The following is a 25,727-nucleotide window of genomic DNA, read 5'->3' as shown; positions in this document are numbered from 1 at the left end:
TGACTGAATTTTCTTTTTTTTTTGGTACCCAAACGTGATGTACAAAACGGAGTGATTTCTCCTACACAAAGAATCTTTCAGGAAAAACTGAACATTTGCTATGTAACAGAGTCTCTTCATTGAAAACATCCGAAGTTCTTCAAAGGTAAATGATTTTATTTGAATCCTTTTCTGGTTTTTGTGCAAATGTTGCCCGCTAAATGCTACGCTAAATGCTACGCTAGCTATCAATACTCTTACACAAATGCTTGTTTTGCTATGGCTCAAAAGCATATTTTGAAAATCTGAGATGACAGTGTTGTTAAGAAAAGGCTAAGCTTGAGAGCCAGCACATTCATTTAATTTAATTTGCGATTTTCATAAATAGTTAACGTTACGTTATGCTAATGAGCTTGAGGCTATAACTGGATACAGGTTTTTTTCATAGCCAAACGTGAACAAAACGATTTGTCCTACACAAATAATATTTTTTTGAAAAACTGAACATTTGCTATCTAACTGAGAGTCTCCTCATTGAAAACATCTGAAGTTCTTCAAAGGTAAATTATTTTATTTGAATGATTTTCTTGTTTTTGTGAAAATGTTGCTGGCTGAATTCTAGGCTTATAGCTATGCTAGCTATCAATACTCTTACACAAATGCTTGTTTAGCTATGGTTGAAAAGCATATTTTGAAAATCTGAGATGACAGTGTTGTTAACAAAAGTCTAAGTTTGAGAGCAAATATATTTTTTTCATTTCATTTGCGATTTTCATGAATAGTTAACGTTGCGTTATGCTAATGAGCGTGAGGCTATAAATAGAATCCCGGATCCGGGATTGCTCGACGCAAGAAGTTAACTGTACTAGAATGTTTAAAAGGCCGCTAAAATTTAAAATATTGCTTATCGGTATCGGGGTTTTTTTGCAAGGAAAATATTGGATATTGGTATCGACCAAATATGTCATATCGGTGCATCACTAATTTCAACTGTTCAGAGGAGACTGTGTGAATCAGGCCTTCATGGTCGAATTGCTGCAAAGAAACCGCTACTAAAGGAGAGCAATAAGAAGAAATGACTTGCTTGGGCCAAGAAACTCGAGGAATGGACATTAGACCGGTTGAAATCTGTCCTTTGGTCTGGTAAGTCCAAATTTGAGATTTTTGGTTCCAACCGCCGTGTCTTTGTGAAACGCAGAGTAGGTGAATGGATGATTTTTTTCATGTGTGGTTCCCACCATGAAGCATGGAGGAGGTGTGATGGTATGTGGGTGCTTTGCTGGTGACACTGTCAGTGATTTACTTAGAATTCAAGGCACAGTTAACCAGCATGGCTACCACAGCATTCTGCAGCGATATGCCATTTCACATAATTTGTTTTTCAACAGGACAATAACCCAACACACCTCCAGGCTATGTATGGGCTATTTGACCAAGAAGGAGAGTGATGGAATGCTGCATCAGATGACCTGGACTCCACAATCACCCAACCTCAACCCAATTGAGATTGTTTGGGATGAGTTGGCCTGCAGTGTGAAGAAAAAGCAGCCAACAAGTGCTCAGCCTTTGTTGGAACTCCTTCAAAACTGTTGGAAAAGCTTTCCAGGTAAAGCTGGTTGAGAGAATGCCAAGAGTGTGCAAAGGTTTGTTTTGTTTAACAATTTTTTTGGTTACTACATGATTCCATATGTTTTATTTATATAGTTTTGATGTCTTCACTATTATTCTACAATGTAGAAAATAGTAAAAATAAATAAAAACCCTTGAATGAGTAGGTGTGTCCAAACTTGACTGGTACTGTATATCACCAGTAGTACATTTACCGTTAATTCCTATCATTTCTAATCTACAATGTTTGTTACTTTGTTATGGTAATTTCTGTCAATGCATTCAATATCATTATTCCAGTCTTCTCGTTATCATTGTCCGAGTGGACACAACCTATTATACACTTGTCAGAAACAAGTTGTTTAATTTCATTCCATTTACGCATTTTTTTCAATTGAGTTATTGTCTTTTGTTTGGACCGCTCCTGTCAATGTAAGGACGCGCACAAATAAAAGTTGGCCTAAAGAATACCTGGCCTGCACGCATATGTAGTCATATACATGTGCCCATTTGGGGATCTGAAAGTATTTGGCTTAACACACCACCACTAATGACCTGTGGAGCTTCTCAAAGTAATGTGTTCTTGAGCTCAAACAGCAAGCAAAAGTCTGTTTTACATCCATTGAGAATTACAATTGTTCCTCAATGTATTTGAAAAATCTTCCCAGCTCCCTACCTTTTCGATAATCACTCAGCATGAAAGGGAAAAAAATCGCATGCTCCGATTCAGTGGAAACGTAATAAAATAGGTACCTGATTACTTCTTATTTCAGTCGAACTCCAGCACTGATAAGTTCCGGTACTCATTTTGTGTGCTGGTACTGTTTATATTTAGGAGATCCACAATACCTTTTAGCTAATGTTCTATAAGAGGAACAGGAGCTCAAGCAGTAGAAAATGTGAGGTGTCGGTACTCAGCCCCAGTGAGCTCCTGCCCAAGTCAAGCACTGCTTCTTATCCCTTGCGCAAATAACCTACAACTGTGTCTGTCCCGTGCTCACTGGCGTGGGAAACTGAGGGCCCAGAGCCTGAACCAAGTTAATAGTTGATATTATGTTTCAAGTTAGTTGCAGTCAGGCCATTTGTAGCCAATGTGATTTATAGGATATTTATTTTTTTAAATCAGGATATTTTGTACCTGCAGTCTGCAATGGTTTTATTTGTTGGCTTTATGTAGGCTATTTTTACATCGTTGGCAATGGCAATAGAAGTTACTTTCATTTAGATTTGGATAGAATTTTGATTAACCACAAGACAATGACTGACAGTGACTGTTTCACGAAAATGTGCATAGGAAAACCATAACTGGCAAGCAGAATGGTAGAAATGTTAAGATAAATTGGTATTCCACATGAAAAAAAGGTCAGTGTAGCCCATTACCGGCAACTTCAGGAGAGTAATGGCAGAATCTGCGAAAGCCAGCAGGAGGAGGACAGGGTCAGCTAAGTTTTTTTTTTTTACTCTTTCTTATTGGTCTATTAACAAAACTGGCGGAAATTTCAGCTAAAAGGGCATGATCATCATCTTCGCAATTTCACAGTATTATTCCAAACTCATAGTGTGAAAATATATATAAAACACTATAAAATCACATTTTTGACTGCACTGGGCCTTTAAAAGAGGGTCCACTTCACCTATGTCAAACACGCTACTCCAAACCAAACTATTACATTTTTTACTGTGAAAACACAATGTATATGATATATTATAGATAGACAACTCATGTAACAATGTAGCTGGGTTGTGTCTGGACTGTGAAGGCATATACCCTGAATCTCTATACATTGCTTATACCTATCCACTCCGCTTAGATCTACACAAGTGCATAGGGGTTAGGGGTTGATATGGGATTCAGGTTTGTCCCCCATATTGAACCCTCTTCCCTGTATAGTGCAATACTTTTGACCAAAGCCCTAGGGACGGACGCAGGATGCAGACAGAGGGAGGGCGTGTGAGGGGAAGGCTATGGCTGTCTCTACAGCTCCTGTAAGACATATACACAGTCACAGACCGCAGCTGTTAGCTAGTGTCCATGCATTATGATTAGAACCATGTGTTTCACTAGCTCACTGCGATGATGAGTCAGTGATGATGACGAGATCCACATTGGAACATCAAAAGTGGCCCCTCCCTCAGTTTCTCCCTGCCACTCTGTCTTCTACTCAGACACACTGGACAAAGCAACACCATCTGAGACTGGGAGGCTGTGTGTGTTTGTGTGTGCCATGTGTCCTCCCCGACGCGCACCTCGCAGTCTCATATTCAGCTGCCTCACCAGGTGTGCTACTCTGAGGGTGGTGTGATGTTAGGGATGCGTCCGAAACGGCACCCTATTCCCTATATAGTGCACTACATCACTGATCAGGGCTCGTACGACCTTATGTGCACTGTAGGGAATAGAGTGCCATTTGGGACGCGCCATAGGGAGAGGCTACTGTTTCGAAGGTAATCATTAAAAAGCCTTTCTCTCTGGTCATGGTCCAAAAATAGAACAATATCAAGGAAATTGCTAGTCATGAATGATAAATAGCAAGTGGGACTGAGTTTTGAGGAAAAGGGTAGAGAGACATATGCGTAATAGAAGGCCTACAATAATAAAACATTACAGGTAGCAATAATAGGTAATGTGCTAGTAATAATACTAGTGTGGTTGGTCATACAAAAATAAATAAAAATACATTTTCATCCATTTTGAATTCAGGCTGTAACAACAAAATGTGGAATAAGTCAAGGAGTATAAATACTTTCTGAACACACTGTATGATGTGTAAGAGTGCATTTTCTGGTCCATTTTTGACCAAATAAAGCCTGTGTAATGATGTGAAAACTAACAGAAAACCAACCATCACTTTCTCTCAATATAAACCAATTAGAGGGAACAGTGTGAAATAATGATGATTCACCGACAACCGGAAGTCTTGATGATCATGGATCGACGTCATCCGTCCAATACATTTATGGGAAAGCTCACTGACCACTGAGATGTCAATCAAATCTCATCAAGCCTGTAACGTGGCCAACGCTCAAGGCCTTTCTAAGTGGGGTTAATGGGAGGACTGCTTGGTTTGCTGAGGGCACTCCACCTGGCAGTGCGCTGTAATTGTCAGGTTTAAAAGGAGTAGTGTGTGTGTGTGTGTGTGTGTGTGCGCACACGCGTCACCTGACTTCCGCACCAAACTGCACCTTCCCGGCCCCTGCTGACACAGAGCAATGCGTCTAACTAGTAACTGTGCTTATCTGGAGCCAATTTAGGCCTTTCCGGAGACGTCCTTCCTGTCTCTTGTAACACTAATATAGCAGACATGTCCACCCTGGATCGACAGTTTCCTCAAGGCTTTTGTCCTCACCCATCACCGCCAAGCAGAAGAGGAAGTCAGAGAGTGAAGCTGTGTTTGCTGACAGGAGCCAACATGGTGGATGGAGAGTCTAGGTTTTTTTAGGTGGAAAAAAAAGTATGTGCGTGCGTGTCACGAAACACACAGGTGATGTATGTTTCTAATGCAAGTGAAGATGGAAACGCGACCACGTAAAGTGGATGAAAAACAACATACATGCAAAACAAAACCTAGCATCTAATGAAACACAAGACAACCATTATTTGCAAATGTGAGAGCTCTGAATAAGTGCTTCACTGGGCCATTTTGAAACATGCCCAATAAATGACTAAACATTACTGTACGTTTGTACGTATGTCTTCTGAAATAATGGTCAACACATTCTGACACCGGTGGCAGACATTGAAATACCACAGTAGCAGACTAGAGCATGAATGAGTTGGGACAATAAAATTTGAATTTAATTGAAGGACGTGGAGGTTGGGCTCAGCCATAGAGTTGGATCGAGGGCACACAAAGAAATTGACTAGTTCAATTGAAATTATATAAGATGAGCTCTATGTTCATCAAGCACTTATTTAGAGCTCTGGGACTGGATGAAAAAGCTTTAAAATGAGCAAACCTGATTGGCTGGCGCTGCTGCTGCGTAGGGGACACTTGTGACAGGAGTTGTTGTTGCAGAGATAGTAGCAGGCGTAGCACTGTACATCATGGGTACTTTTTCAGGAAGGGGGGGGGGACATGGAAGCAATGAACAGGTAGGCAGTGTGATAACAATGGCAACGGGTGTTGATTGTTTGGTTGTTGTTTTTGGGCATGATGCATATTACAGAGGGGCGAGCCATCGTTAGGTTAGCCCAGCGGAAGGTGTGCGCATCACAATGCAAAAGCGAGAGAAAGCATGGGAGAAAAAAAAAAGAGGAGAAAAAGCTGAATTACAATCACAAGTAAGGAAATTTGGACCCACAATCAGTTGTTCCCAGAGGACTGAGTGAGATATGATGAGTGGTATTATAAGATTGAGATTAACTAGAAAACAATTAGAGCCCCATCAAGATCCGAGAGCTTTTCTACCAATTGTGTTCACCCTCTATCTATTTTTCTCTGGGATCAACACAGCACAGTAAAAAGCACAATATCTACTTTTCAACAAACAATTCATTTGGAATGCCATTTTTTTTATACTAGTAATACTGATAATGTTAAGAATAACACTTCACATTTCATAATTAGGGGAGAAGACAGTAAGTAGCTAAGTAACAAAATATATTACATCCTAATTGAGAATCATCTCTTACAGGTGAGTTCAAATTAACATGTAAGGACTTCGCATTACTTTGTGGCACTTTTCAGTAAAAACAATCATGCACTCTAGCCCAATGTTCTACAACCGTGCCTCTCACTGTGTCACAACATCCATGAACTTTGTGTCACCTGTAATCGCTTACATCTCCCGGCCTGTTCCCGCTCTCCCCCCAATTTAAAGAGGCTCCATGGTGAAGTTTCCCCTAGGTACAGATCTAGGATCAGCTTCTCCTCCCCCAATCCTAACCTTAAACATTAGTGGGGACCCAAGATCAGAGTCTAGGGGCAACTTCACCCTATTCCTTTAAAAGCATATTGAGAATGAAAAAGGGAAAGGAAGGAACCTACCAAGGCTGCTAGCTGGAGTCATGCACAAGACTGACCCTGTGTGATCATGCAGTGGAAGAGAGTGAAGAGAGGGTTAATAAGGGGAGGAGAAAAACATGTTAAAGAGGAGACAGAGATTTTGGTTGTAACCTGGTTCTAAATCGGTTTGTACGGTATGGCATGCCATTGACCATAGGAGTCGGCAAGCGAGCACAAACAGATCTGGGACCAGGCTAGAGATTTTGGTAGCTAGCTATATAAACAACATGCCTTTAAACAAATTTCACAAGCCTGCAATTGGTATGACTGCACTGTGCAGTTTGACTCCATTTGTAGTCTTATGCCATACATTATGGTCGTGATTGGGAGTCCCATAGGGCGGTGCACAATTGACCCAGCGTCGTCCTTGTTTGGCCGGGGTAGGCCGTCATTGCAAATAAGAATTTGTTCTTAACTGACTTAAATAAATCATGAAAAAAATATGTTCTGGGGGGGTGGGAAGGTAAGATCACACATACTACAAATGAAAGAAGTGTCAGAGGTTTATTAGCCTCAGATATGTGTGTGCCATCTTGCCAACTCCTATGGTCTCTGTCACAGCAGACACATGGTGTGACAATGGCAATAGGAGCTGGCAAGACAGCACACACATTTCTGGGATCAGGCTAGAGCAGGTTAGGGGCTGGATGCTTGAACCATGCAGTGAGAACGAATCAGACCTGGGTTCAAATAGTATGTCTTCTTTCAAATTACTTTATGCGTTGGATCTGGAGTGCCAGATGGGCAGCGTTTGCACTTTTGGTTCAATAAAGCACAGCTAGAATATTCCAAGAGAAATCTTTATTAATTGAACCCATGTGTGGTGTGTACACAGCATTCTGAACATGCTTCCTACACTGGGAAAGGAGAGGGAGGGTGTAAAGGCCATGGAGGATGATAACACTAAAGAAAGGAGTAGGTAGGGAGGGATAGGGGGTTAGAGGAAGGTAGTCTCATCCACAAGAGGCTTAAAGGGATAGTTCGGGATTTTGGCATTGAATACCTTTATTTACTTCTCCAGAGTGAGATGAACTCATGGATACCATTTGTATGTCTCTGCGTCCAGTATGAAGGAAGTTAGAGGTAGTTTTGCGAGCCAATTCCAATTGCAATCTTTGAACAGGGCCCATAACAACTTGAGGAAAAGCGGTTGATCACAATGTTGGTTTAAAGAGAGACTGGCCTCACACTTGGGGACTATCCCATTTCCTCACAAGCTCACCTGGTGAAACCTTTTAAGGGTTATATACTTGAACTTCGCCCTTTGATGCTTTTATGGGGAAACGGAAAGTTAGGGAAGCTCTATCCAGCTTGTGTCTACATGCTACATGGGTGTGTATCTGTGTAAATAATGTGTATAGGGGTGTGTGTGTGTGCCTACATGCGTGTCTGTGTGCAGGTACATGTGCATGTGTTGTGGGCAGGTGTACTCCCTACCTGTGGGAAAGCCACAGAAAGCCGTCTGCTGCTGCAGCTGTGCGTTGGCCAAAGCCTGCTGGTAGTGCAACATACTGGGGTGAAAGAGCGAGCTGGCCCCGTTGCTCTTCTCAAGTGCTTGTCTCTTTGGTAGGGGCTGCAGGCAGCCGTGGGGGAAAGCCTGTACGGGAGGGACGAGGAGACGTTAGATACAATGAGGCGGAGGCCTCAAAAATGACTACATTCATATGACTATTCTCTATACTATCACACTGCTTCTCTGGGTCTTTTGTGGCTACTAGCTACAAAACAGCACAAAGTTACAACAGAAGTCACAATGGCAACTTGGGTTTAAATAACCACATGGGGACAATAAAGGAACTACACACGATATCTAGCAAGGCAATTATAAAACAATGATTTACAGTAACAAACAAATTGATACTTGGGAATTAACATTCTCATTGTTGTTATACGATCAATCAATGTAAAGCATACTAAAATAATAACTACAAGAATCATATTGGTGGATATTAATTGCATAATAAAAAATACTTGGACATTTAAAATAGCAAAAAGCCAAATTAAAATTATTGTGAGTTGCTACAGTACATTAAAGAAGCTACATGCAAAGCAAAAGGTGAAAGGTCAAAGTACCAGTTCTACAGTTGCCTCGAGGGGTCGCTTCATTGCTTTGGCAGTCGACTGAGTCTTTAAATAGCAGGCAGCGAGCACATGATGGCAGTGGGCCAATGGGAGTCAAGCGTATTAACATACAGGTAACAGCAAGCAGAGGTGCGTCATGGGGGACAGCATTGCATTGTGGATAGGTGAGAAGGAAAAACAAAACAAAATAATCTGAATGCAGTATACCACATACAAAACAATAGGCATGCACATAAACAAAAAATAGTTTGCTGTTTGTTTAAAGAAACATATCACTAAAGTTCTGAATTAGTACAAAAGCAAAAAAAGCATCTACTATACCTTTGGTTAAAAAGTTTAATTAATTAATTAATAAATACAAAGATTTTTAAATGCACTTATGAAGTAAACAAACTATTTGGATTGCAGTTATTAGTTCTGTAAAGCTAGTTACGTCTTTACAAGTAAATCAGTTATCTAATCAATCTATGTATCAACATATGTTGGGGTATTATTGATAAACAATTGACATTCAGTTGGGCCAAATCCTAACTTGAGATCTGTGCGCATAACTCAACATTTTTCGTAAATCTCCATTTGAAATCGTGATTTACGTGAAAGTTTGAGTTATGTACACAGATCTAAAAAAAGGTAGGATTCGGCCTCTTCTGTAAACACACTTGTACACGAACTGCTGTATGGAATATTGTTGGCTCTGTTTTTGGTGCTTTGGTGTGATTGGCCACCATGACAGAATAGGATGTGAGTGCAACAACCATCTCACCGAAAAACCCTAGTCTTTGCTCTAGCCCTTACTATTGTGTTCATAGAGCTGAAAGTACTGGATAGGTGAAAGCAATAGGAAACATATTAGAGGGCTAGGATGGAACCATCACCATCGCATAAACCTATCCAGTTCTTTTAGATATGAGAAAACAAAAAAACAAGGGGCTAAGAGAATGGGCTACCAGGGACTAGATGTTCTCAACAAGTGAGAGTTTCTGATCAATGTACAATGGAGAATCATTGTTGAATCAAGTATTGTTGATTGGACAATGAAGGACCACATGTCTTGTTGATTGGAATTATTAGCTTTTACAATAAAAGCAGTGCAATTTGGAACCAAAGCACATTTTAGAGACCATTATGACCAATGGTTTGATAGAAGATGCCCTATGGCAAACAATGGTAGAATGGACAATGTTTTGGCAGCTGGTCGGTCACATCCATTTCAGTCACGGGGTAAAATAAAAATCTGATTTCGGGGGTAAAAGCAAAACTATTATTTTTCTTTCCATAACTACACTAATAAATGAGTGAACCCAAATGTGAAACTTGTTAGTGTGTGGTTAATGGGCAACTTTGTAACAATATTTGTTATTAGGAAAGTCATCAAAATGTGGAGCTCTGTTTATTCTACATACCTCTTTGATTCTACAGTAAAAATATATATATATTTGCTTTTTGTTGTTTTTTAGCAAGACTTCTGAATGAAACCAATCGATGACATTGCACAAAGGAAACATCGATGGGACAACCAAGGCACTTATGATTACTAGGCCATGCACAAGCATTTGCTTTATGTGTAGGATAATACTAAGATTATTCGGTAACACTTTACATTAATGAACCTTTTATAAAGATAGATACTTTATAAAGTGTTACCGATCATTCCAAATGAATACACCTCAGATTCAGTGTTAGATTTAGACTGAAATGTTATGTTAATGGAAGCAAACGGAGGGGAGGGAAATATGACAGCATTCAACTTGCGACACAACAGGCTATGGAAGGCAGAAATGGAGCTAAAATAAATCAAATGACACCTCAGTGTAACTGTATAGTCTAAAACTCAACACATAGCAGGCTCTAACCTCCACCTGTTGTTTATAATCTTATGTACTATAAACTTGGTTCTGTCTGGGGTATATTTCCAGATTAACAAGTCTTTGGGTAATGTAAGCTCATGATACATGCATTGTTGGTACAGTTGTGGGCACTAGAAAGTTACACAATGCATGAGCAACATGGCACTTGGTCTCCTTTTGATAGTTTGTCAAAAAAAAAAAACTGTACTATGGTACAACTTTTCAGTGCCCGTAACTGTATCTAACTTAGGACAAGAGTCTGGTCGAGTGGTTAACCCTCTCGCTTCCGGAACCATACGCTTCCCCCTTCGGGAGGGATCTAGTTTTTTTTATCCTGCTAATATCCTAAAAATAATAAAATATACACAAGTTCTCCTTTATAAAAAACTAACACAGTATCTAACTTACTGTACCTTGTGCCAATACATTGTAATGGCTGTATAGTACATGATACATTTATTCAGAGGATTGCAGTGGGGAAATGCTCCCATAGAGCTGACTAAAAAGCTCTTTGTCCTCCGGTAAACCATAAGCCCCGTCGCCCCAATATCTTATCTAAGGTCACACCAGCTTAAGGAAACAAAGCGCGAGTTGTCATTAACTCATAATCATGTCTTCTGCACTGGATGACGTGTGTTTTCCTATTGTTTGTGTCCTTTTTCTTTTAAACCCTAACTGTGCTCGAGTCATCTTTCACCCAGTATCAGTGGAGGTGCGTGCGGTTGGGGTTTTAGAGAGCAAGCAGCGATGGAGGAGCAAGCTGATGAGACGAAAAGCATGCTGGATGATGCCATGGAATCAGACAGCAGCGTGAGAGCCGTGAAGGCAGCGTGAGTGGCAGCGGGCAAGACAGAGCCAAGTCTACTCATTCAACAGCCACTGACTCGGACCAATGTTGACACAGAGTATAGAGAGGGGGGGGGTCACATCCAAGTGAAAGTCCTATTACCAAAACCTGCCTGCCTCTCTGCCTGCCTGCCTCTCTGAAGGGGGAAGGTCCAATAATGATGGAGTGGATCAATAACCAACCAGAGCCCTAATGTCAGTTTGGCCTCGCATTCTCACCCATCTCTCTTGATTCAATTTGTACTGATCTGCAGAGAGCTACACTTATCATTGAGAGGAGGGCGGGCATTGTCTTTGTCTGTATGATCAAGGGCGAATAAAAAAGCTCCTAGACTGAAGCTAATAATAGACTGCGTCCCAAATGGCACTCTATTCCCTATATAGTCCACTACTTTTGAACAGAGGGCTCTGGTAAAAAGTAGTGCACAATATAGGGAATAGAAACCATTTGGGATGGGCCCTGGTCAAAAGTAGTGCACTATATAGGGAATAGGGTACCATTTGGGATGCAACAATAGACTGTTGTGGTCGTGATATACATTCGCTTTACCTTCTCTAAAGCCTGATAACTATAGAGCCTATACAATGACCGGAGTGTGGGTTGAGTGGTCACATTTACGTGAATTGTATAGAAGTGTCTATAATAGTATTCTAGGAAGGTGGTATATCAACTGTATGGAAAAATAAAGCAGTGCTCCACATTTTATGTACTTGTGTTCTTTTCTAGATGTGTAAAGTAGATTTTTAAAGATTGTAGTGTGTGTACTTTACCAAACTAGTTGTCTATAGTTGATTACATATTATAAACATTAGAAATTATATTTTTTGATCTGGCCCTTTGTCAGGTATGATGTCTGACATTGCTGGGGCTACAAAAGTCTTGTAACTTTCCCAAAAGTCCAAGGTTTTCCAGAAATTACAGTTCAACGATTCCCTCCTGACTTCAGGAATATTTCAACCAGGATTTCTGGAAAACCAGGGAATTTGGAAAAGTTGAAAGCAGATTTTTGAAACCTACTTTAGTGCGTGTGCTGTGCTCACTACTCTACAAGCTGTGAGGGTGGCGGAGGGTCTCACCATAACAGCAGCTTGCGCGGCCACGGCCGTCTGGTTGGCCTGATGCTGCGCAGCCTTGATCTTGGCCTGCAGGTGGGCAGGCGGGTGGAAGTACTTGCACTTCTCCCGGGAGCAGCGTGACTTGATGTAGTCCATGCACACGGTCACCGTGTTGTCGCTAGTGTCAATCATAGGGCTGTCGCTGGGGTGAGCGAAGCGGCAGTCCGTCTCGCCACGCGCGCAGTTGCCCCGCTGGAACTCCCGGCACACCTGGGAAGGAGGGTGGGGTGCACACGGACAAACAGACATGCACACGTACATACATGGACAGACACACGCATAATCACACACACACACACACACACACACACACACACACACACACACACACACACACACACACACACACACACACACACACACACACACACACACACACACACACACACACACACACACACACACGGACAGACATGCACAGTGACAGACAGACACAAATATTAGCTTAATATATCATACAATATAATACACATACCAATAACATATCAACAACTTATCATTATGTTTATAACTATGGACTGAATAATGAACAGACTAAGATGTTAATCTACTCAAAGCCTGGGCGTAGTCAATCAGAGGGGGCTTCACTCACAGCCTGGGATGTAAAACATAACACCGCACACTCACTAAGTGTGGGGAGAGCACGCACGCACGCACGAGCACGCAAACACACACACACGCAAAGACACACAAAGCATGGAGAGAACACACACAAACATGCAGAAGGCGGTAAACAGTCTCACTTAGTGTGGGAGTATCCCCATTCCTCAGTGGAACATGGCCTCTCATTAGCAACCACATCGCTCTGTTGCTAAGTGACGGTATTTTGAGGAAAACACACAATACACCTACACTCCCAGGTCTGTCTGTGCTTGCCATCCTTCCAAGGCTATTCTTTGTTTTTATTAACTCGCAATTGCCTTGGTGCTTTGTTGTGGTATAAACAAACCCCCCATTGAAATAATCTCATCCATCTTAAGTAGATTTTTAAAATATATATATTTTTATTTAACTAGTCAGTTTCAGAACATATTATTATTTACAATGACGGCCGAGGAACAGTGGCCTTGTTCAGGGGCAGAACGACAGGTTGACCTTGCCAGCTCGGGGATTCAATCCACCAACCTTTTGGTTACTGGTCCAACACTCTAACCACTAGGCTACCTGCTGCCCCGTTAATCAACGGTGAGGGATAGAATTCTGTTGGCCAGCGCTCAAGTTCTTAAAGTGATCTATTATTTTAAAGTAAAGGTGTGTGGAAAGGGAGTATGTAAAATATAAGTTTTACATCTCTGATGGTTAGGACTAGGGAAAATAAGATCTGTGATAAGGGGTAACTTCAAACCTCAACCTAGGTGGGTAAGGATGGCGTCGTAAGGTAATTATGGAGAGGCTTTCCCAACCCGATCAAAGGGCAAACTCTCGATTCCTCGTATCGTGACTTCCCAGAGGCCGGCTCTCCTAACTCCTGGTATTGTACTTGGTTAGTTTGTGATGTCTCCTAACTGCTAATATACTTCGATATACTATGACTTCTGGTATTGTTATTGGTTGGTGGTGGTGTACCTCCAGCTTGTCCGTGCGTAGAAGCTTCTGGTTGGAGGAGGAGCTCTGCATGGAGCAGGGAGGGCTGCCGGGGACGATGATACTCTGGGTGCTGGGCTGGAGCATCTCGGTGGGCATCATGCCCATGCTGTGGGTCATGTGGGTCAGGTAGGGAGCGTAGCTCAGCCCCGGGCTGGAGCCCAGCCCCTGGCTAATAGGAAACGACTGCTACCGAAAAATAGGGGGCGAGATGGGAGACCGAGAGGGACAGAAATGTTAAAGAGGTGAGAGAGAGAGAGACGGCAGGAGGAGAGAAAGGCAGAGATAGAAGAGGTTGGATGGAGGAAGAGAAAGGGAGAGACCCCAAAAGTTATAGAGTAAGAAGAGAGAGAGAAAAGAGGGGACAGAAATAAGCAATTGTACACATCAGGGGTAGTAATGCCTCGTAGTCCGTTACTCACCATGGTAGGCTGCATGGTCGTGCCTGGGAACATGAAAGGCATCTGTTGAGCAAACATGGCTGCTGCAGTCTTCTGTTGTATGAGGTTGTTGCGGCCGTTGATCTCCAGCTGGGTCTTCAGGTGGGCCGGGGGGTGGAGGTATTTGCAGTTCTCCCGCGTACATCGGCCCTGAAAAAAAATACAATTAAAAAAATATGGTCATATGGTCAGAGGTGAGGCATATGCAGACATTCTTCAATACATAGAATACTGAGGGGCACATTGATATTGATGCTTTTGCAGCGGCTAATGGGGATCCTAATATCAAATGACGAGGAGTTGGGCGTATTGGCCTCAGCAGCCCGGTGGGGCTGCGAGTAGCAAGCTCAGATGTTTGCGCTTGATGGCTAGCTGCTTCAATAAAGGATCTTTAACACCTTACAATGTGTGGCTTTGGCTTCAACGTGTGTTAGCAAGATAATGACGCCAAAGATAGAAGGCACCAGATGCTTCACCAGATGTATAAATCTGAAGCATCCGGTATCCATCTCCTGCTGTTGAAATGCCTCACCTCAACACCACCAGGCAGTAAGGGAAGAGCAGTGACCCAATTAGCTGAGCATCAACGCCCCAGTCACAGGTCTATGCTGAAATAGGACAACCTCCCTACCAGTCCACTGACAAACAAGCATACAGCCAGCCGCTCTCCATGTGCACACTGCCCAGCTGGCTCTGACCCCCAAAATAGTTCCACTGCGGTTACTACTGCAGTATGCTAACAATATTGTATGGTGTGCAGTAAATGTTAGGATGAGCCTAATGATGACCTTAGACGTGCTTTGCTTGTGATTATTTTGGATTGAGCCACTAAACATTCCCTAAATGAAGGCTGAAGGGATCTGTGTTGCCAGTGGTGTCATGTCCATACGGGGCAAAGGCACGTGCTCCCTCAGATTTGTCCTGTTTTAACATTCTCAGACGTTAAAATGACAATTTTTTATTTGATTTTTAAGCCCACAGATATTTTTAGAAATAATTATGATACTATCAGTGGTATTTTGAGGAAGGTGCCCACTGACTGGACCAGGCAAAGAGTACCCCCCCACACCCCATTTTCCCTAGTAAGTGGTTCCTTCCAAAGTGCACAGAGCAAAGGGATGCCTAGGCAAGACACTAGATACTCAATGGAGGAGGAGATAGGGAGTAGAGTGACACACACAGCATTTGTCTAGTCATTCCTTCGCAAATAAAACAAATGTTTTGTTGTGTCTCTGCAACACTAGCCACAAAGCAGTTTTATGAAGTTGGCTTTAGCTAGCTAGATTGGGAACCTAACTTCATAACTAGCTATAAATCAAGTCAGAGTAGCTTGTCTAACTATCTTAGTTGGCATGTCTGCTGGCAAGTTTGCATAATGATTGTCACTCTAGATTGCAGGGGAAAAAGCAGTTTCAGATGTTTGAAAAATTAAAGTACCAAATAATGGGTACATGACACCTCTGCTTTTAGCCAAGGCAACATGTCAGAGAAGATGAAGTAGACCGCATTCTTGATGACCGAATATTTTTCTTGACATCACATGTCAACCCTATAAGGGTGGTTGTAAATCTGAACCACGCTTGATTTATGGTTCCCCCGTTTCAACATCCAGATTATTGTTCTGGTCACGAACATGAGCGGACCTTTATTCAATGAGGGGTTATTTGACCCCGGGGAGTCCGCAGAACAAATAACGTGTAATCACGCTGGTAAGCCGGGTGTTGCCTTCCCGAGGCAAAATTAGAAACCTGATGAAAAGTGCCTGTTTTTTACCCCACTGTGATAAAAAAAGCACCAGTGAGAGCATCAAACTGAGAGCAGGCATTCACACTGATTTGGGACATGAAGTTGGACATAGAAGGCCAACCTAGGGCCGAACTGAGCCCAACAAAGCTGTATGTGTGAAGGTATGCCTTATTTATGTAAGAAACTAGCTATAGCTAGATATAATAGGATTATAAGTACTAAACCCATCATACAATCATCTCTAAGACAAGTCTGGGGCAAAGCAGGCTACACTGTTAAAAAACAAACACTGATAGTTATCTATCATCATGCGATTAATGCAGAGTTATTTTTTTGCGTCGGTGGATAAAACATGATTGTGTTCCTTCTACATCAGGCCTATCCTTCAAATAACTAATATTTCAGGATATTAACATAATTTTCCCTAGTGGAGGAGCACAGAGGTCTTGGTTTAGTGTGGGGGAAGTCTTGTCACCCCTGTCGGATCGGGTGCCACAGGGCTGCACTCTACGCTCCTTTCAGTTTCTACAGATGGTTCGTGCCAGTGCTGCACTGTACTCCTTCTCAGTTTCTCCACTGGCGCAGGATATCCCTCCTCCTCCTCTCCACTCCATCCCCAGCCAAAGAATAATGTTATCGCTGTGCCTCGCAGCCAAGAGCCTGAGAGGTGTCAAAACCAATCAGAGTCTCTCTCACTGACGCCACTCTAGGCAGACAGACTCCATGGCGACTGCTGGGAGGGGAAGAGTGATGGGGGATGCGGTGCTGCTGAGGCTGAGCTTTGGATGCCTTCCCTGTGACTGTGAGGATGGCTTGAAGGGCATTAGAGAGTGCTGTGACCCCTGACAATCACACGCATGAGTAGGGCCGTGACCACCTTGACCAAACCCCAGAACCTAGTCATAGCCTATTTTCTGTGGTCAGGGAAAAAAACTCAGAAAATCCTGGGTTGCTTGCTTAGAAACAACCCACATGACAACAATGCTTTCTTTGTGACATTTTGCTGCCAATGTCGTGATTGATTCAATGCATTCGGTGCCAGGTTAGAGCATCGTTCCTCACCATTTGAGGGAGGAGTTAAGCAGCCATAAAAACACTTGGGGAGAGTGTTTCATTTGACACATTAGAAAGGAGGGGGTTATATTCATAAGTGTGTGGCACAGCGGTCAATATGCTCTCCCCTCCACATTACTTTACTTCTGCTTATTAGCATTGACGGAGCGGTGTAAATTTTAACAAGCATTATTAAATGATAATCACAGGGTCCTTTTCACTCAGGTACTAATTAACTTACAGCCCACTGGCTCTATAAGTCACAGCGATGCTGCCCAGAACACTTATGCAGTAAGTACACGTGAGATGACGCAAGCAGGGTCAGTCTGTTCAGAGGGAGTCGTGCCACTGACTCTGCAGATATGAGACAACTAGAGGAGCGTTTCTGGCTGGCTCCACTCTCTGAGCAGAGCTGCCGGAGAGCGCCCCGGAGCGTTCCTCGTGTAACAATGACAGTGCTAAAAAGCTGCCTGTCTCAGATGATGAAAAACTGAGCGAGAGGCTGTCATTAGAGCTCGAGTCAGATGTTATCTTGCCCAGCGGGGAAATAGAGAGAGGCCCCGTTGTCTTAACCACCCACACTGACGGAGCAAGAATTTATTCATCCTCACCATTGCATCGGAGCACGCATTTATGAAAAGGGGCTTTTGAAACCTGAGGCACATGATTACCCCGTCAAACAAGCCCATTTCAGACGCTACATCGTTCAGCTGTAATGACACAGTGGATCCCTTCTGATAGCTGGGTCTGTTTCAAAATGTCAGCACAAAGTCAAGGATCTATGCATCGAGCTAACTTGTGATACTTGGCCTAATAATATAATAGGGTTAAAAAGATAATTATCTCTTAGGGGTTTGAAAAGCGATGACAACGAGGCCGGGAGTATAATACTAATAAATGCTGCCCCCCCCCCCCCCCTTTTTTTTTTTTTTACATATTTAACCACAGGACCAAGCTTTCTTGCCACCCACTTTTAAAATGATGGCTCTAGGGGGACTAAACCTTCCTTTTTCTACCCAGTTAGCGGTCACCCTTCCCTAACCAACTGAGTTTCTATGAACAGCCCATGTACATTAGATTCATCCCAGGGGGACGCAGATGAACGTCTGTAATTTCATGAACAGATTAGGATTATGCTCACTTAACACATTTAGGCCCGTCCCTTTGGAGGCTAATTACACCTATTAATTGCCCATGTGAATCCAAAGTCTTTAACACCGAGAAATTGGGGGTTTCACATGCATGTTGTGATCGAATCATGGCAAGTCATTCAATCATGGTAGCACTTTTCCCTTGTCATATTGGGGTAGTCAAATGGAGCCAAAGTTGTTACACCTCAAGAATCTCAATAATAAACTAGCCTAGTTTGTCTCTTCCCACAGCTGCTGTGAGTTTGGGGCAAGCAAGACTACGAGTACACTGTATGATGCCTGCTGTAGCTATAGCATTGTGCTACATTACCAAAACCAGAACGACACGGCTGCCCTCGAAGAGGCCTTGGTGAGGAGGGAAAAACATATATCCTTAAGGCAACACTGTGGCTGACTGCTGCTGTACTGGGTACTGGCATGGCCCCCCTGCCTAGAAAAAAAATACCTTCGACCCCCCCCACCTTCTCAATCAGCTGTGCACTGAATTGAGACAGTGATGACTGCGTGTCTGTGGGTGGCACAGCACAGAGGGCCGCAGAACGGCGATTCAGTGGAGGCCTCCGCTAACTACTGGCCATTTGCATTTTCCTTTCAATGGGGCTCTATTCTGCCTCGCCCGAGGTTCACCATCCCTTGAGCCGACAGAGGTGAAAAAAAAAATTCAAAAGTAAAGCTAGACCCTAATTCAGGGAAGGCTGGGTGGCATGGCGGCCCCTCTCGTTATGTGGGTGGTAGGGGTTCAAATCCCCCTCCTCTCAGTCCATCATTCAAACTCTTGCTCGCATACATAAATCGGTACTGGTACTCCTTGTATATATCCATGTTATTTTCTACTCCCTATGTATAGCCATGTTATTTTTACTTGTTATTGTTATTCATTATTCACTGTGTATTTATTCCTTATGTCACTATTTATGTCTTATAACATTTTGTATCTTCTATTTAATTCTGTATTGTTGAAATAATGACCTGTAAGTAAGCATTTCACTATTAGTCTAGTCTACACTTGTTGTTTACAAGGCATGTGACAAATTCAATTAAATTAGATATACATGACTTCGGGGAGAGAGATTATGTTGGTGAATGAGAGGGGGCTTTAGTTATGGAGGTGGTGGGGTGGTGGGGTTCTCGCTCTCTTTGTGTGACTAGGGTCAGACACAAGCTACTCATTCACCCTCAGGAGAAAGGCACTGTACAGGGTTCACATAGCTGGGTTCACCATCCTGACAGCTCGACAGCCAGGATCGATGGCCTTTTGGAGAAGAGTGACAGACGAGAAGGCCAATAAGACCTAAAGTCAGTTCAATCAAGGGAGAAGAATCGTGGGGGGGAATAAAAAACGAGGCACTGGTGAGACATAGTGGAACACCGCAGGCTAGGTTCTCTCTGTATGTTACAGTTAATGCGCTAAACATTATTTCTTCATGCCTTTGCCTTTCCAGAGACATCCACCACAACTCCTGAGATGACGGCACCTCCGGAGAAACTCTGACAACACAAAGTCCTTTCTCTTTATCCGCTTGTCCTTCTCTCCGGCGACGACTTCGCTCACTGTGAGAACTGACACTAATTTCTCTGACAAGAAGAAGGGAATATCTGTAATCCCTTTACACCATATCAGAGGGGCTTGTGTCTCCACTGACCTGGTGGCCTCTTCTCTTCCTCTCAGTCACTCTCCCGCTCTTCGTCTTTCTCTCTCTAGGTCTCGCTCTCCATCTCTCGGTCTCTCTCTGGGCATTAATGGCTGCTGGCATGTCAACCTTATTCCCAGTCAGGTGTGACATTTAAGGGAAACCTCGTGCAATGAGAACCCAACAGGATGGGCACTTACGGAACACGTTAAGGCCCAGAAAAAGCAGGTCCTGACACCACTCTGGAAGAAAGCAGAAGGGTTCTCGTTGCTGGATGCACACAGACAGGAGGTCCCTTCATCCTCCTTAGGGGTAGGAGTGTCCCTTTCCGGTGCCCTATTCCACTCAAGCCCACTGTAACAGGTTCACCTTAGCTATGAATACTACTCAAGGTGCCATGACATCCATAAGCAGTACTGGGCACCATAGCTGCAAATGGCTCTCATGTTGAGGCATTCAACTCCACGCACACAGGTCTTCTAAAAGGAAGTAAGCACTAATTGTAATGCTGTACTTTAAATACTGAAATTATATCCTATGGCTTTTAATCGTGATATTTGAGAAGATGAACTATACCTATTAGCGTTTCCTTTAACGTAAGAGTTTCTTACACCATAGAAATCGTCAAAAGTACAAGTCGAAGAGAAAACGGTAGATATATCTGTAACATTTTGTAATGGCCTACATGTCTGGCGAGTCTCATCATAAGGCTATTATGCGACAACACAAATGAGAGCCACTATTAACAAAAATAAATTATGGAACAAAGGCCTGTTTTTGCTTTTTGTCACACACACGTCTCCCGTTGCATTCACGCTCTGCCTACTAAATTACAGTGTTGTCTCGGCGGTAATTACATATGCCTTTGTTTGAACACCCGTAATCCTAGAGATGGGCGAGCGGTGCTACGGCTGACACGCCTGAGATTACCCCAGGAGTGTGGCAAAGAGCCTCCTAAGCCTCCTGGCTTTCCACCACAGAGGAGAGAGGAGCGAGAAAGAGGGAGGGTGAGCGAGTGAGTGAGTGAGAGAGAAAGATAGGTGATAATACCCCCCTCCTGTTCTCTCAGATGCAGACACCGTGTCATCTGTGTAGGGACACTCCTCAGCAGGGGTCCCTCTACCACGGGCCCACACACAAAACACACACACACTCCCAAAAACACACGTCTCCATCTGGGGAGAGGGCATTGTATAAAAGTGTGGCAGGCAGTACTGTGTATGAATCAGAAATAGATCAACTCATTCTAATTCTTGACTGTAACATCAATGAGAGTGTATTCAGAGTGAGGTGCTGCCTGGAACATTGAGCACACACACACAGTTTCTGTGAAAGAACACAGCTTGAAAATAGCAGGGTGGCACTTAATATAAATGATGAACCTTGAGATTCAGCATTTAGTCTTTCTGATTAAAAGCAAGTCTAACTTATGTGCTTGTTGAAAAAGGACTGTCTAACATTGTATTGTTGTGGACGAGTTATAAGGGAGCGTCCAGACCTAAGAGCGAGGGCAAGTTTTTTTGTGCATGTATGTTACAGAGTTGTGTGTGTGTGTGTTCTGCTTGCCTGTCAACATAGATATAGGATTTGTGTGTGTGTCTTCAATGCTCTTACAACTCTCTTGCCTCCCAGGTCTATGCTGTAGCCCAGTAGGCTGGGCTGGTAATCCAGTGAGCCCTGCCTACTCCAGTTAATCTGATCATCTGTGACCTGCTGAGACATGAAACCCACCCTGTTGAGCTGCACTAATCTAATTACACACACACACACACACACACACACACACACACACACACACACACACACACACACACACACACACACACACACACACACACACACACACACACACACACACAATCCCAATCTCTTTGTTGACCGGCTGAGGTAAAGGACTGAGGCAATATTCCTGACAACTAAGCCTAACTGTCATGAGCACTCGGAGTCCATTTCAGACACTTGCGTACCAGTTGTAGATTGGCCTATTTGTCACTGACACCTTCTAGGAGGAAAATAATTGTAGAATAAATACTAGCCAACGTCAAGCAGCAACTTGAGAAAAATAGCCATTGAGAGACAAAATGAACAACAATTGCTAGCCTATCTACAGTGCATTCGGAAAGTATTCAGACCCCTTGACTTATTCCACATTTCGTTACGTTACTGCCTTTTTCTAAAATTGCTTAGTTTTTTTTTTTTTAATCGAATAAATGAAATCTTGCATTTACATAAGTAAATCAGACCCTTTACTCAGTACTTTGTTCTAGCACCTTTAGCAGCGGTTATAGCCTGGAGTCTACTTGGGTATGACGCTACAAGCTTGGCACACCTGTATTTGGGGAGTTTCTCCCATTCTCCTCTGCAGTTCCTCTCAAGCTCTGGGGAGTGTCGCTGCACAGCCATTTTCAGGTTTCTCCAGAGATGTCCGGGCTCTTGCTGGGCCACACAAGGTCAGTCAAAGACTTGTCCCGAAGCCACTCCTGCGTTGTCTTGGCTGTGTGTGTCGTTGTCCTGTTGGAAGGTGAACGAACCTGCACCCCAGTCTGAGGTCCTGAGCATACTGGAGCAGGTTTTCAAGGATCTCTGAACTTTGCTCCATTCATCTTTCCCTTGATCCAGTCCCCCCACAGAGGAACTCTGGAGCGCTATAAGTGTGACTATTGGGTTCTTGGTCACCTCTCTGAACAAGGCCCTTCTCCCCCGATTGCTCAGTTTGGCAGGGCGGCCAGCTCTGGAACCGTCAAGGCCCTTCCTAAACTTCTTCCATTTAAAAATGCAGGCCACTGTGTTCTTGTGGACCTTCAATGATGCAGACATGTTTTGGTACCCTTCCCCAGATCTGTGCCTCAACACAATCCTGTCTCGGAGCTTTACGGACAATTACTTCAACCTCATGGCTTGGTTTCCGCTCTGATATGCATGGTCAACTGTGGGACCTTATATAGACCGGTGTGTGCCTTTCCAAATCATGTCCAATCAACTGAATTTACCACAGGTGGACTCCAATAAAGTTGTAGAAACATCATGGATGATCAAAGTTAACAGGATGCACCTGAGCTCAATTTCAAGTCGTTTTCTATTTATAAATAAAAATATATATAAAAACCTGTTTTCGCTTTGTCATTATGGGGTAATATATGTAGATTGATGAGGAAAACATTTACTTAATCAATTATTTTAGAATAAGGCTGTAACGTAACAAAATGTGGAACTAGTCAAGGTGTCTGAATACTTTCTAAATGCACTGTATACTGTTGTTTAGAAACAAACACCCAAATCCCCATGGGATTCAGTTCCAATCTGTTAGCTAGATGCTAGTTACTTCTTGATGGGGTTTTTCCCTGAAAATGAGTGTTTCCTTGCATACCTCCGAGACTCCACAGAGAAGTCCTCTTTAAAAGGCATACTGAAGGACCTGGCCAACCTGGATTACACAATATTTGCACATTATTATTATTTTAATTCATCAAGCTCTGTCAAATTGGTTGTTGATCATTGCTAGACAGCCATTTTCAAGTCTTTCCATAGATTGCCAAGCAGATTTAAGTCAAAACTGTAACTAGGCCACTCAGGAACATTCAATGTCATCTTGGTAAGCATCTCATGTGGATTTGGCCTTGAGTTTTAAGTTACTGTCCCGCTGAAAGGTGAAATCATCTGCCAGTGTCTGTTGAAAAGCGGACAACCAGAATTTCATCTTATCAAATCAAATTTTATTTGTCACATACACATGGTTAGCAGATGTTAATGCGAGTGTAGCGAAATGCTTGTGCATCTAGTTCCGACCATGCAGTGATATCTAACAAGTAATCTAACCTGACAATTTCACAACAACTATCTTATACACACAAGCGATGGTCGAACGGCATAAGCAAGATGCAGTAGATGGTATTGAGTACAGTATTTACATACCCTAGATAGTAATCTAGGGTATGTAAACATTATATAGTGGAATTGTTTAAAGTGGCTACTGATACATTTATTACATCCATTTTTTCATTATTATGGTGGCTAGAGATGAGTCAGTATGTTGGCAGCAGCCACTCAATGTTAGTGATGGCTGTTTAACAGTCTGTTGGCCTTGAGATAGAAGCTGTATTTCAGTCTCTCGGTCCACGCTTTGATGCACCTGTACTAGAGGTCGACCGATTAATCGGAATGGCCGATTTATTAAGTTATCAAAACAATTGGAAATCGTTACTTTTGGGTGGCGATTTGCCGATTTAAAAAAAAATATATATTATTTGTAATACTTTTATTTAACTAGGCAAGTCAGTTAAGAACACATTCTTATTTTCAATGACGGCCTAGGAACGGTGGGTTAACTGACTTGTTCAGGGGCAGAATGACAGATTATCACCTTGTCAGCTCAGGGGATCCAATCTTGCAACCTTACAGTTAACTAGTCCAACGAAATAACAACCTGCCTCTCTCTCGTTACACTCCACAAGGAGCCTGTTACACGAATGCAGTGAGCCAAGGTAAGTTGCTAGCTAGCATTAAAACCTGTCTGGCCCACCCGGGACGCAACCGCATCCCCTGCCAACAATAAATGCAAATGCGCTACGCCAAATGCTAATAGCACTCGTTAAAACTCAAAATTCACATACAGGGTACTCAATTCAAGCTACACTTGTTGTGAATCTAGCCAATGAGTCAGACTTGTAAAATGCTTTTCGGCGAAAGCATGAGTAGCTATTATCTGATAGCAGGCAACACGCCGAAATACCAGAAGGGGACGTAAACAAAGGAATTAGCGTAGCCGGCGCTACACAAAACGTAGAAATAAAATATAAAACATTCATTACCTTTGACGAGATTCTTTGTTGGCACTCCTATATGTCCCATAAACATCACAATTGGGTCTTTTTTTCGATTAAATCGGTCCTTGTGTACCCAAAATGTCCATTTATGAACACCGTCAGATCCAGTAAAAACACATTTTTTAAACGCGACGTTATTTTTTTAAATTAAAAAGGTTGCCTATAACCTTTGACAAAACACTTCAAACTACTTCTGTAATCCAACTTTAGGTATTACTAAACGTTAATAAACAATCAAATTTGATCACGGAGCGATCTGTATTCAATAGGCACAAGTTTGGGAAACATAGTCAACTTTTCCGGTTCCATTGTTTACAGCTGTGGACTTGACAACCGGATGTGGCTATTACTCAGATGACCAACGATTTAGTTGAATCGAAATCACAACACTGGCGACATCGTGTGGAAGCTATAGGAACTGTATCCTCAGCCTTAAGTATTTTTCCTTCCAATAGACAATACATGGATTGGCGGATTGATTTTTTCTCCGTCGATTTAGTGACCAGGTTTTCTGGCGATTTTGACCACGGAACTCGTTCTGTTATAGTCACAGACACCATTGAACCAGTTCTAGAAACTTCAGAGTGTTTTCTATGCACACATACTAATCATATGCATATACTATATTCCTGGCATGAGTAGCAGGACGTTGAAATGTTGCGCGATTTTTAACAGAATGTTGAAAAAAGTAGCCCGATCTCTTTATTAAACTTATCTTATAAAAGACAATCAATCATAATCACTAGTTAACTACACATGGTTGATGATATTACTAGAGATTATCTAGCGTGTCCTGCGTTGCATATAATCTGACT

General features: G+C 42.7%; 2 protein-coding genes across 15 annotated transcripts in view; one reads left to right on the top strand and one right to left on the bottom strand.

The window, feature by feature from the left end:
• LOC135543620 (cysteine and tyrosine-rich protein 1-like) overlaps nucleotides 1-25,727 on the top strand; it is a 387,961-nt gene that overhangs the window by 171,868 nt on the left and 190,366 nt on the right. The gene's annotated exons all lie outside the window — the stretch shown is intronic.
• The window catches only part of LOC135543616 (muscleblind-like protein 2a), an 85,149-nt gene that overhangs the window by 9,887 nt on the left and 49,535 nt on the right, over nucleotides 1-25,727 (bottom strand). For 2 of the 14 annotated variants that reach the window (XM_064971021.1, XM_064971022.1), the window contains exons 3-8: nucleotides 14,491-14,658; nucleotides 14,051-14,257; nucleotides 12,446-12,694; nucleotides 8,667-8,720; nucleotides 8,031-8,190; nucleotides 6,576-6,611 (exon numbers count right to left, since the gene is read on the bottom strand). In XM_064971021.1, the coding sequence (XP_064827093.1) occupies nucleotides 6,576-6,611; nucleotides 8,031-8,190; nucleotides 8,667-8,720; nucleotides 12,446-12,694; nucleotides 14,051-14,257; nucleotides 14,491-14,658 (874 nt within the window). Of the gene's footprint in view, nucleotides 1-5,544; nucleotides 5,640-6,575; nucleotides 6,612-8,030; nucleotides 8,191-8,666; nucleotides 8,721-12,445; nucleotides 12,695-14,050; nucleotides 14,258-14,490; nucleotides 14,659-25,727 lie in introns of all 14 variants that reach the window. The other 12 variants (XM_064971024.1, XM_064971026.1, XM_064971023.1 and 9 more) reach the window with 12 other exon arrangements.

Source organism: Oncorhynchus masou, chromosome 7 (assembly GCF_036934945.1).
Source record: "Oncorhynchus masou masou isolate Uvic2021 chromosome 7, UVic_Omas_1.1, whole genome shotgun sequence".
NCBI classification, from domain to species: domain Eukaryota; kingdom Metazoa; phylum Chordata; class Actinopteri; order Salmoniformes; family Salmonidae; genus Oncorhynchus; species Oncorhynchus masou.
This window is presented reverse-complemented; position numbering and strand designations above follow the sequence as displayed.